Raw genomic sequence first — 12,873 nt, 5'->3', positions numbered from 1 at the left:
CTAGGCTGATGTTAGGTGTGGCTCTCATTAGATCAGGGAGTGGTGAGGAGAAGGATGGAAGGTAGTGAGTTGCTGTCAGGAGGCCAGCAGGAAGAGTAGAAAGGGATGGGAAACCAACTGGGACCCACCCCTCACTGTGTTGAATGGTCTCTCCTACCTGGGGGGAACATGGCTCCTCTTGTGACTTAACAAAGCTGAAGTGCAGTTACTGGTGGTTCTTCTGCATGAGTGCTCACATAATTAGGTACAGATGAGACTGTGAGACAATGAGGTGAGCAGCACATGTGCCTTTTATAGCTTCATAATTTGTGACTGTTACAAATATAAGAAAAAATTAAAGAAAATTCATTAAAGAAACCCATTTTCAAACTTTGATTACAAATCTAAAATAGCTTTTCTGAGATACGAGAGGGCATGAGTAAAATTTCCAATAAATCCTCACTAAATCAGATAGGTTGGCATCTGTCTACCTGAATCAATCCATCAAAGGTCAAAACAGTTCTATTTAACTGATGACAATAGTTACTGTGATAGGCTTTAATAAACATGTAAAACTAATTTACAATCATAAGCATATATTTCTGTATATATAAATTAGGAAGCACTTGATCAATAACTATTTCATACGATTCTTCTCCCTGCTAGTTCCTGTATTAAGCAGTAAAGTTAGCATTGTTACATTTAACTTAAGTGCTGCTTTTAGAACATACCAGCCCCACGTTATGACTCTACCATGCCTCATCCTCATAACTCAAACAAATCTGTCAAATTTTATTGAGGTTATAAAGTCAATAGTTTTTAAAAAGTAGTGGCATTCTCCTTGCAGGGTAACAGAAACATTTCTGAATTCAGTTTAGAGTTAAATACTCCTATCATGTACTTTAATGGTGCATTTGAGGAATTTTCAAGAGTGTTTTGACCATTTTCAATTCTTACAGTGCACCGAATTTCTAATCTAATCTTAAAAGTAAGATGCAGCTTCACCATATCATTAGGAGAATGGAGAGGTGGGAAGAATAACAGACTGAAGAAACATCATTTCTTTCCTTAAGGAAGACACAAAACTAGTGATCAAGTAATTGCACAAGTCATAGGAAGTGTTGGATGTGGACAAGAAAAGGAAGATTCATGGGCGTGGGGGGTTGTCAGGAAAGACCTTATTTAAAAAAAGATGAGGGCTTCCCTGGTGGTGCAGTGGTTAAGAATCCGCCTGCCAATGCAGGGGACACGGGTTCGATCCCTGGTCCGGGAAGATCCCACATGCCACGGAGCAACTAAGCCTGTGTGCCACAAGTACTGAGCCTGTGCTCTAGAGCCTGCAGGCCACAACTACTGAGCGCACGTGCCGCAACTACTGAAGTCCTGCGCCTAGAGCCTGTGCTCTGCAACAAGAGAAGCCACCACAATGAGAAGCCCCTGCTCGCTGCAACTAGAGAAAGCCCGTGCGCAGCAACAAAGACCCAACACAGCTAAAAATAAAAAATAAATAAATAAATAAATAGATAGATACACTGAGTGTTTTAAAAAAAAAAAGATGAGCTGTAAAGTAACAGGATTATGCTGTGCCTTGTCCTCTCCTTGGGGATGGTGGCCGGTTGGGCTGTTAGCACTGACCTCCTGTGGGTATTCAGATTACAGAGTCCTCGGCTAAACTGAGATCTGTTGACCCGAAGGACAGTGAGCCTGAGAACAGGAGATGGTTCATAGACTGGGGCATAGAGAAAGAGAATTCAGAGTTAGACAATCTCGGAGGTAGAGCTTGGGGAGGGGAGGTAGAGCACTGACTGCAGAATTAGACCATCTCTCAGGAGATCTGACTTAAAGTGCTGGAGCAGGTGGAAGTTTAGAGAAACAAAAAGTGGGTCAAAACAGAGCAAGAAGACAGCGGTGAGATGCAGAGATCAAAGAACGGTCTCAACAAATCTCTGGAGCAGTGGAAACTTCTTGTGGCAGCCTGCTCAGGCATGGTTGGGTAGGCCTTGCCAGCCTAGGGCAGATCCTTAAGAATAATCAGAAATGTACCAGGAGGAAAAGCCATGCAGGCAAAGAGAAATCGTGACTCATACACAGATGCAGAAACGATTCAGCATTATCGGAGGAGAGATCCCTTGGCACATAACAGGCACTTAATAATAGGTGATGGTGAATTAGTGGATATATGGAGCCAAATCCAATGTGACTATAGGGCACAGAAATGTAGGAAAGGTTGTGAGAGCAAGAGGACTAGGCCAGATTCCAGAGGCTTTGAAAACCTGTCAGGGAGTTTGGTGGAAACGTGGTAAGAGAAGTTCGAGTATTAAGTTAGCTAAAAGCACCCTTTTTATCATACGTATCTTCAAAGACAATCCAGACATAAACTCACGGCCCAGATCAAAAGGTTGCACATAATTAATAAAAACAGCAAATGTTGAACTTCTATGGTTCTTATTAAATTTTTATATCTATATATAATTACATGTAATTATTGTAGAAAGAATATTGTTCTCTAACTCTCGTTTTCAGCTCCATGGAATAACATTTATAACTAGAAACTATTGTCTGGCAGAACTATACCTAAACAACAATGAAATATTTGATATACAAGGTATGTCTTAAATTTTGTCTTTTGATTGAATTGATTTTCAATTAAATAATAACTTTCAACTATGGTATTGCTCATGGCATGCAATAATCTGTTTTAACATTTCTGTTGAAAATATATGATGGAAGCTGTTATTTTTTAATGTTCTTGTGTATATTTCATTTTAAGATGTACTGTTTGATTATGGTTTTAACTCAATATTGTCATGTATCTTATTCAAGATGTAAAAGAATCTTTTTTTAGCATAGAAATTTTGCCATTCTACTGCACAGTTGGACACAAACTAGATATTGTGGAAGCAAATTTTAACAATGTTTGGGAGCATTAATAAAAAATAATGACTTCATAAATAGTCTTAAATTTTTTACAGGCTATAATTTTTCCCAGCCAAATTTCTGTTTCATTCTGAGTTAATTTTGTACCTGCAACAATCTCTAAACTGACAATTTCAAGCCTGGTATAAAAGTACATGATATACTATGATCATGAGATACAAAGAAGTATGGTACAAAACATTTTTCTTCTGTATTACATGTTGCAGAATTGAAATATCATAAATTTTGAGATCCAGTATGATTCCTTGATCCATGAAGAAAGGAAATCTTGCCAATTCAACTATGATGTCGTTATTGCAAAGACACAACACACTTTCACTTATGTTAAAAATGTGGGGAAATGTGCAATTTAGAATCAATAAAATGATAGGAATATTTGCCTTCCCATTGTGTAAAGAAAATATTTAGTTGAGCAATTTGGGGGAGATATTGATTTGAATAACTATTTCCTGGATTGGCATTATAAACTAAGCAACATTGGCAAAACAAAACAAAATAAGGATAAGGAAAATAACCCCTTCAGAATCAAACAAAATCATTGCTACAGAAAAAAAAAACAGTGGAAAGAAATTGGCTCTATATTCCCAAATTACAGTCGCTTATTTGAATTCTTATGCTTTGTTGTATTCTTAATGATAATTCATCATATTATTAATAATTCCTCCGTTCACCAGATGTAATGTATTCTTTGCTTTTGTTTAGTTAGCATGTTTAATTAGCATTAAAAATGTTTAAAATCTTATACAAATATTTTAATATTTTTTAGGCCTTCACAGTTTGCATTCGTTGCATATACTCCTGCTGCACCACAATGAGTTAACAAACATTGAGGCAACAGTAAAGGAATTAAAGAGAATGCTAAATCTGAAGACCCTAAGTATTAATTTGTACTTTTATATGGCCATAACTTAAAATAGTGATAACACAGGACATTTCTTCACTTTTTGAATTTAAATTAGATCAGTGTTTATAACAAAACTACTTAGATATTCCTGAAAACAAGACTAGACCTTTTTCTTTTTAAAAACACATTTTTGAAAGAACAACAGGTAGAAAAAAAAAATTTTGTGAAATGATATGGCATGCCACATGGAAATGATGAAAGCAACAAAAGAGGAGGTACATTTTAAATCTGTGTTTTTGGTTTTACCTCTAAAGGAAGTTTTAGCACATATTATATTATTCCATTTATTTATATAAATGTCCAGAATGGGCACATCTATCGAGACAGCAACACTGAGAGGTAACTGTTTTTAAATAGTGGTTGCCCAGGGCTGGGAGGATGAGGGTCTGGGGAGTGACAGTCTGGGGTTTCTTTTCAGGGTGATGAAAATGTTCTAAAATTGAAGGTGGTGATGGTTGCACAATTCTGTGAATATACTAAAAACCATGAATTGTATACTTAAAATTAGTGAACCACGTGATATGTGAATTATATTAGTAAAGCTGACACTCCCTCCCCCCACACTAAAAAAAGAGCACATTTTAATGTAATCTTCCTATTGGGTGAACAGCAAAAAATTCATATATATTGAATCGCACCCAGCAAGGAACTGACCTCAGTATTTGAAGAAAGTGTGAGATGGGTTGGAAAAATAAATAATACACAGTTCCTACTCTCAATAAGCTTATAGTGGTTTGGTTTGTTTGTTTGTTTTTAAGCTTATAGTGTCGAAGGGTAAATAAACTGGTACACGATTGCAATTCAGAACAAATGGTTCTAGGTAGACCAAGGGAAAAGACTCAGAGCAGTGAATGGGTTTTCAAACTTCAGAGTTTGTAGACTTCTTTATACAAGGTCATAAAATAGATGTTTTTTTCCTATTTATTTTCTATTCATTTCTCAGAATTGCCAAAGATAGTGTTTTGAATATGTGTAAAGTGGTGTTGATGGTGGAGCTTCTAATCAGCTCAATACATAGAGTTATTGAAATTTTCAAATATTTTGAGTGTTAATCAGTTATACCTACTATATTAAGGAGAAATCATTTAAGTTCTTATAGGTAAGATTCTTTAAAGCCAACTATTAAAAGTACCCCAAGTTCTAAGGAATTCAATGCTCATTTTTGAGATGTGATAAGGTCTGTGAAAGACTTATCAGGATTGGCCTGCATATTTAAATTATGTGGCCCTTCTGTGCTGAACAAATACTTCAAATGTCTTTAAATGATTAAAAGACTGGTTATGCTAGACCTTGAACTCTCTCTTACCTTCATTTTTCTGTAAAATGGGCTAATAACTACCTCTCAGGATTGGTTCAAATATTAAGCTAACTCTGTAAAGCATTAATTGGTTTGAAGGAGTAACAACAAAAAATTGTTTTATTATGGTTTATGTAAATTAGATAATGAATTAAGATGCACACAGTCTAGAAATTCTGCTGATTGGTAAATAGATTTTTAAAAAACTGACATTTTGAATAATAATTATAATAACAACATGTTTGAATGTTGAGAATATGCTTTCTTATTATATTCTCATTTAAATCTTCATAGCAATCCAATGATGTGATTAGAATTATTCCCTCTTTAATGGTAGAAATGCAGGGCTCAGAGCTTTAACCAGACTACTAAGGAATGTTGAAACTTAAACTCATGCCTTGTTTCTTTTGTTTATCATTCATTCATTCAATAAATATTTATCATGCATTCACTAAGGACACTACTAGATGGAGACACAAAAGTAAACAAGAAAGACCCTATCTAGACCTTTATGGAGCTTACGGTTTTGTAACTCTCAGCCTAAATATTTCTTACAGAACTGAGGGGGCTCGATGCAAAACTAATTGGACAATTTGCTAAATGTAAGAACTGAATAATTTAAGCAAGCTTATTTTACAATGCAAGATTTGGAGGTTAGCAATCAAGGTTGCCCCATCATAGTCAACAGGGTTATGCCTTAAACAAAAGTGCCTGGCGGCGGGTGGCGGGGTAAGTGGAGTCTGAAATTCAGCCCCTGCCTGCCTTACCAGCCGTGTATGTGGACGCAGAATGGTGTCAGCCCTGAGGTGGGGTGCAAGAGTGCCTTTTCTAGTTCTCTGAAAGGCTGTTAGGTCAGCCTGGTAGTATAAGGTCCATATCATTTCCTGTCACAACATTTTAAATGACCTCTACTTAAAATCATAGTGACTATAAATTGTTCCAACTGAGAATCTTGTAGAGGGATCATTTTTTGAAATGGAGAAAATGCTGTGTCAGGTTACCCAAAAAAAAGCATTTTCTGAAAATTTTTGGTAGCAAATATGCACAGTTTGAACCCTTGCCCTATTTTGGTTAAAGATATTATACAAAAAAAATGTTGGCGGACTTCCCTGGTGGCGCAGTGGGTGGGAATCCTCCTGCCAATGCAGGGGACACGGGTTCGAGCCCTGGTCCAGGAAGATCCCACATGCTGCAGAGCAACTAAGCCCACGAGCCACAAATACTGAGCCCACGTGCCACAAATACTGAAGCCTGCAGGCCTAGAGCCCGTGCTCCACAATGAGAAGCCACAGCAAAGAGTAGCCCCTGCTCGCCGCAACTAGAGAAAGTCTGTGCGCAGCAACGAAGACGCAACGCAGCCAAAAATAAATTTAAAAAAATTAAGAAAAAAATGTTGGCATTTACTAGCTACTAATTATATTGTGCAGTAATGTCCCCTGATTAAGTTCCTATGAACCTCCTTTGCAATCACAGATTAGATTCAGCTCATTAACTACAATAAGAAATCCATGTATTTTTTTAAAAAAATAAATTTATTAATTTATTTATTTAATTTTGGCTGTGTTGGGTCTTCATTGCTGCGCGCGGGCTTTCTCTAGTTGCGGCGAGCGGGGGCTACTCTTTGTTGCGGTACGTGGGCTATTCATTGTGGTGGCTTCTCTTGTTGTGGAACACGGGCTCTAGGCGCACGGGCTTCAGTAGTTGTGGCACACGGGCTCAGTAGTTGTGGCTCACAGGCTCTAGAGCTCAGGCTCAGTAGTTGTGGCGCATGGGCTTAGTTGCTCCGTGGCATGTGGGATCTTCCCAGACCAGGGCTCGAACCCTGTCCCCTGCATTGGCAGGCGGATTCTTAACCACTGCACCACCAGGGAAGTCCCCCATGTATTTTCAAGTGTTAAAAATTTTCTTTTCAAGTTGTAAAACTGTATAAAATGCTAAAATATTATTATTATTATTCCACTTCAATTACAATTCTTTAGAGGGTGAGAAAATAGCCTGGAGGGTAAACCTCTAATCCATTTCAGCATTGCACCCTCCACTGGCAATGAGGAGAACTGCCAGGAGATTACCCAGTATACACAAGGCTGGGAGCTTCAGGGAGGCCTAAAACCAGCTGCAGAGTGTGAGGGCCTACAAACTGGAATTCCTGACTTCCAGGCTGAGGCAGGAGGGCCACACCTTTTCTCTCCAGGCAGTCTACCTTTCCACACCCTCCCCCTCTGGCTCCATTTTCCTCTTCCCTTCCCTCCTCCAAACTCTTTCTAAATCCGCATGTGTCAAAGATTTGCTTCGTGGCTGCGGACTTTCACTAACCTTCAGTCTCCCTGCCTCTTTCCCAGCACAGAGAGAAAAAACACCACCGACAACAGCAACAAAATACTTAACCCATTCTCCTGTTCCTAAATCTTTAGTCTCCTCATTTTTCTCAAATTTTCTCTGTGTTGCATTAAGCTCCAGTATTGGAAAGTATACTTGAACTCCTACATTCCATAATTGTTAAGACTTGCTTCCTAGCAGAGACTTAAGGATTCACCCTTGGAGACAGGAAGTGCCCCTTTCAAAGAGAAGGTCTCCATTTTTTACAGATTCTGCTCTTAAGCACGTCCTGCCTTTCCTCATTTGGCCGCAGTCCACTGCTGATGGCAAATAGCCAGGGAGTGAAGAGGGATGCTGAGAGGTCAGCGTGGGACTATGGTCTCAGTGGTCTCTTCATTTGAGACTCTTTACCCTGAAATGCCCCTCAAGGTGGGACCACTCCTCCCAAACAACATAATAGAACAGTCCACTCAATAAAAAGAGCCAACTGGGTCTTTCACTGCTGTTTGTCTCGAAACAGCATCCCTCACTCTCCTAACCCTTGCTTTAGTCCAAGTTTGGCTTTTAAAAATCAGGGATCATTTCCATATTCAGTACAATCATGTGGTATGCTGTGGCCCAGAAATTTTAGTTAAAATGAGATGGTAACAATGGAGATGCTGACCTTACTAAGTAACCTTGAGCCAGAACCTCTGTCTGATCATTGACAGTTGAGCTTCCTTCCACAGGCTGTTCTGTATGGGCACAGATGGAACTGCTTTTAACTTCTCTACATCATTTCCCCATCTATTAAAATGGATATGTTGGTACATTATTAATTACATCAACTTTCTTCAAAGGTGGTCTAAAAAACATTCAGGTTCATTTAAATGGTGATTTTTAATTTTACCTTAAAAGTTAAAAAAAAATTAACTGGAGCCAATTATTTAGATGACTTTTTTTTTTCCTCTTCTGTTTCAATAAGAAGTAGCTTCACACATGTGACTCATGTAACTCAAGCTTGTGCAGTAAGGTAGTAGAAACATTTTGCTATATTATTGGGTAAATGTAAACTGCTTAGACTCAGAATCCCAAATTAAGATAAGCAAGACAGTGCTGGCGCCACCGAGGTGTACTCTATAAGTAGCCTAGAGGGAAGGTGGATTAAATAGTATTAACCTATTGAAAGTGAAAGTGTAAACAATTTCGCTTCATAGTTTCTAAAGGAATGTACCCATACATCATAGAAGGTTTTCAGAACTTTCAGACACAGGAAACCAATATCATATCTTAGAAACTTTATTTATGGTAATTTTAGTAGCATCAATCCAAAACTCATAAATCCAAAATGTTAAATGCTTAACAGTATAGAGGGGAAAAAAGAGAATTAAAAATAAGATTGCTTCCTTCTAACATTTAAGAGTAAGAAAAAAAGTGAAGAATAATAAAAATGAAATTCTTTTAAAATTATTTAATTCTAATTATTTTTTTAAGTTAATTTAGTCAGAGACTAGGCTTAATAGCCCAGTTTTCTGACTTGCTGTCATTTAGATTTTATTTTATGAGGAGATGAATGTTGAACCACAATAAGTGCATCAAGTTTTTAGTATTATGACACCTTTTTAATAAGTAGTGTAATAGTAGTAAATCCAAATTTGGTGATTTGTTTAGCTGAAGCCAGAAGTTTTAAAATTTACATAAAGCAGTTATTTAAGCACTAGGAAGAAAAACCAAGAAAAGAAATTAAATAGTAGTGTTCTCAGAGGGAAAAGAGAATATGAAGTGTATCCTAAAAGTAAACATCATTGAAAGATGTTGGTACATTTTCCATTAACATCATATGCAAAGGCAGACTCTACTCCCAGCTGCTATAATGTAGGATAGTGTTATGAGGTGTCAGATGTTATTCTCCAAGACAGTAACCACAGAGCAGACTTCTGCACTAAAGCATCTGTGAATTTTTCTCCCTCCTAAACTCTCATTAAAAACAATTGTGTTTTGCTTTTATATCCTTGAAGGGTGACCTTTTTTCTTCTTTGTCTGGGTCAAACTACAATGTATGATCCCTGTGGATCTTTTTAAATCTGTCCTTATTACTGGTTTAATATACATCCGTTCTATTCCCTGTCCTGTAGTTATAATTATTTGCTACCACTTTAAATTCCTTCGCTTTTGAGATTAAAATTCAAACCAGTTTTGTCACTTAAGAAATTTTGAAAAATATCCATTTCATTTTTCCTCTCATTTCCCCCAATACATACATATTTCCTTTCTTTTAAATTTTCTTGTTGCCCCTGGCTCTACATTTTCTTTTATGCCTTTCCTCTTATAACTTTTGTTTATTATGCACCAGGTGTCTTCCATTGCCTGCTTTAAGTCCCTCTAAAGCTCATGTTTTCCACAGGGAATAGCTACCTATAACGATTTTATTAGCCAGAAAAGTTTGTGTTTATACAACAAGTATCAGAATGTTTTATTACCTGCAGAGAAAACATTCAGATGATTAACTTCTTCAGTTTTTATCTAGTTTGTTGTCTTTCAAGCATCCCCCTTGACCCCCTCTTCTTTATGTTGCAAACTCTTCTTTATAAATATTAATCAGTTTTTTTCTGGGTTTCTAATGCTTAATACTTTCATGCTTTTATCAGACCTCTTTGTATTTTATAATTAGTCAAATGCTACAGCAGTACTCCTAGATTTAAATGTACGTTGAATGAGCCTCATTTTGTTGAGTGGTGTTTTTTTACACTAGCTGGAGCTCTTTCTGCTACTGCCATCTAGTGGTTCTCCTCACTAGATGTCTTGTCCAGGAGTATTTTCTAGAAATTACGTGTAGGTGGAATTCAATAGCTAAAGATATCCAAGTGGAAATTATAAGAGTTTTATTTCACATTGTATTGAAATAACCCTGTTTAATATGATCTAAAGAAGAATAGGGAAAGTACCTTTTCCATGGAAATAAAATACAACTTCCAGCTGAAGATTTTTAAAAATGTAGCTACATGCTGATGCCTAAGGGATGTCTTGTCAGAAGCGCCTGGAGCTCTTCCGCATCAGCATGCCACCCACCTCCAGCCTGTATTAGGGAGCATGGTTCCTTAAGTATCCTAGCACCTGCGCACAAGGAAATCCGAGTCCCCTGTGCCTGGCCAGAGGTAGATGAGATGCAAAACCCGCATCTCTTCACCTCTACTCCTGCAGAGATCTGAAGCTGCTACTGGCATTTATATGTTCTGAACTAGGTGCAATGGTGTGAAGCCGAGGAAGAAAATTATGATAGAACAGTGTACCACAACTCTGCCCATCTCCACTCAGGCACCCGTGTGACCTTTGAGACTGGAAGAAGAGAACCAATGAACAAATACTTTAATAAAGAGCAGCATCAAGAACCCTCTAGAGGGGCTTCCCTGGTGGCGCAGTGGTTGAGAATCTGCCTGCTAATGCAGGGGACATGGGTTCGAGCCCTGGTCTGGGAAGATCCCACATGCCACGGAGCAACTAGGCCCGTGAGCCACAACTACTGAGCCTGCGCGTCTGGAGCCTGTGCTCCGCAGCAAAAGAGGCCGCGATAGTGAAGAGGCCCGCGCACCGCGATGAAGAGTGGCCCCCACTTGCCGCAACTAGAGAAAGCCCTCGCACAGAAACGAAGACCCAACACAGCCAAAAATAAATATTAAAAAAAAAAAAATCCACACACAAAAAAGAACCCTCTAGAACTGATATTGAGTTCTTCCTTTACTGATTGATTTACGGACATGTTAAAAGTTTCCGCATTTGTGACAGATTTGGGTCAAAGGTATGTCCTCAGCACCTAGCACAGTTCCTAGTAGATAGTAAGCACTCCGAAAATATTTGTTGAATGAATGAATTTAACAGATAGGAAAAGGAAGTCCTGTGATGAATAAGTAAGGGTTTGGTGAAACCATTGGTCTGTGAAGCAGAGCTTTACAAACTGTTATGTTCTATATTAATCTTGCAATTTCTCATATTTTATCAAGTGATAAATATAACTGATTTCGAAACCTGACATCTTAATTTGGATTCTTTCTTTGCAGCTCTCTACCAAAACCCTTTATGCCAATATAACTTGTACCGTTTATACACAATCTACCACCTTCCAGGAGTAGAGTTGCTTGACGGAAATCGTAAGAACACCTCTTCTTGCAGAGAAATATTTGAGAGTCAGTCTTATAACTCAGTGGTTTAAACTGCTGATGATTTTTGGCAATAATTGTCTTTGTAAATGGAAGTTTTTCAATTATTGATTTTTGAAATTTTTGCTGTATGAAATTTGCTATAGTTTAGGAATTCATGTCTGTTGACCACTTTATAGGAAAGGCCATCTAACTGAGCATGAGGAAATGTCTCCTTTTGATTCTAGTTTTGACAGTAATGTGTTGAATGCCAATTCACTGACCCCACCAGCACCCTTAATTTTTTATTTCAAAAATGAGACAATTGGACTGTCTCATAGGCCTATTTAAGTTCTAAAAGTCATATTCTTTGAAATTCTGTACATATGTATGTATATATATACTAAAACATATATAATAACTTCCATGTGATATATTTTTAGACATTGTAGATAAACTAATATGTCTGATTTATATAAGCCACGAAAAAGAAAAATCAACCCCAGTGCATTACATTTTATATTTTTTGAGGTCTATTTTACCCAGAAGTTCTTTATTACCTATCTACTTACCTTTCTACAGATTTGAACATTCTTAATAGCTTATAATTGAGTAACTTCTAAATGAGAATATATTAAAACCTTATTTTTATTCCTCTTCTTCCTCATAGCCATGAGGAAAAGAAGGGATGTAGCACAGCTGCAATTTCAATCATCCATGGTGATGTGTTAGAATGTGATGTGATAGGATTGATTTGTGCCTTGTGACATGAGGGACATATACTGAGCACTTGTAAGATTATGGAAATAACTTGGTAGCCTTTTTACAAATTAATTTTGACAGGATGTTCACATACATCATGGGATAAATCCATTTTTTAAAGTAATTCTATTTTGAATCACTCTGCATATCTATTTATAATGTTATATAATAACATTACTTTTTGCATTTATCAGAAGTTACAGAAAAAGAAAGAAGATCAATGATTACGATTTTTAACCATAAAAAGTCTCATATTGTTCAATCAATAGCATTCAGAGGAAAAGTAGATGCCTCATGGAATCCAAGATCACCACTTAAGCAAAAACCAGCCCAGAGAGTACCTTCAGGTATTTAGAAAAAATGGAAAATCCTCAAACTTTTGGTTAATTTAATTATAATAATAATAACTTCAATTTACAATAAGCTAAACAGTTATGTAGTGAAATAAATATTTTCCAATTTTATTAGCCTACCTAAATATATAACTTTCATCTTCATTTGTGTGTATTAAATAAGGTAATGTGATAACAATGAGATAATACATTGAAGTCCTTACCCCAGTATCT

The 12,873-nt window shown here is 37.1% G+C and overlaps 1 protein-coding gene across 1 annotated transcript in view; it reads left to right on the top strand.

Moving 5' to 3' along the window:
* LRRC72 (leucine rich repeat containing 72) overlaps positions 1-12,873 on the top strand; it is a 47,555-nt gene that overhangs the window by 15,742 nt on the left and 18,940 nt on the right. The window contains exons 4-7 of the mRNA XM_061197727.1: positions 2,503-2,584; positions 3,683-3,793; positions 11,468-11,557; positions 12,502-12,654. Coding sequence (XP_061053710.1) covers positions 2,503-2,584; positions 3,683-3,793; positions 11,468-11,557; positions 12,502-12,654 — 436 coding nt within the window. The remainder of the gene's footprint in view (positions 1-2,502; positions 2,585-3,682; positions 3,794-11,467; positions 11,558-12,501; positions 12,655-12,873) is intronic.

This window comes from Eubalaena glacialis, chromosome 8 (genome assembly GCF_028564815.1).
Source record: "Eubalaena glacialis isolate mEubGla1 chromosome 8, mEubGla1.1.hap2.+ XY, whole genome shotgun sequence".
In the NCBI taxonomy this organism is placed as follows: domain Eukaryota; kingdom Metazoa; phylum Chordata; class Mammalia; order Artiodactyla; family Balaenidae; genus Eubalaena; species Eubalaena glacialis.
The sequence above is the reverse complement of the archived record's forward strand: the minus strand, read 5'-3'. Positions and strand labels throughout refer to the sequence as shown.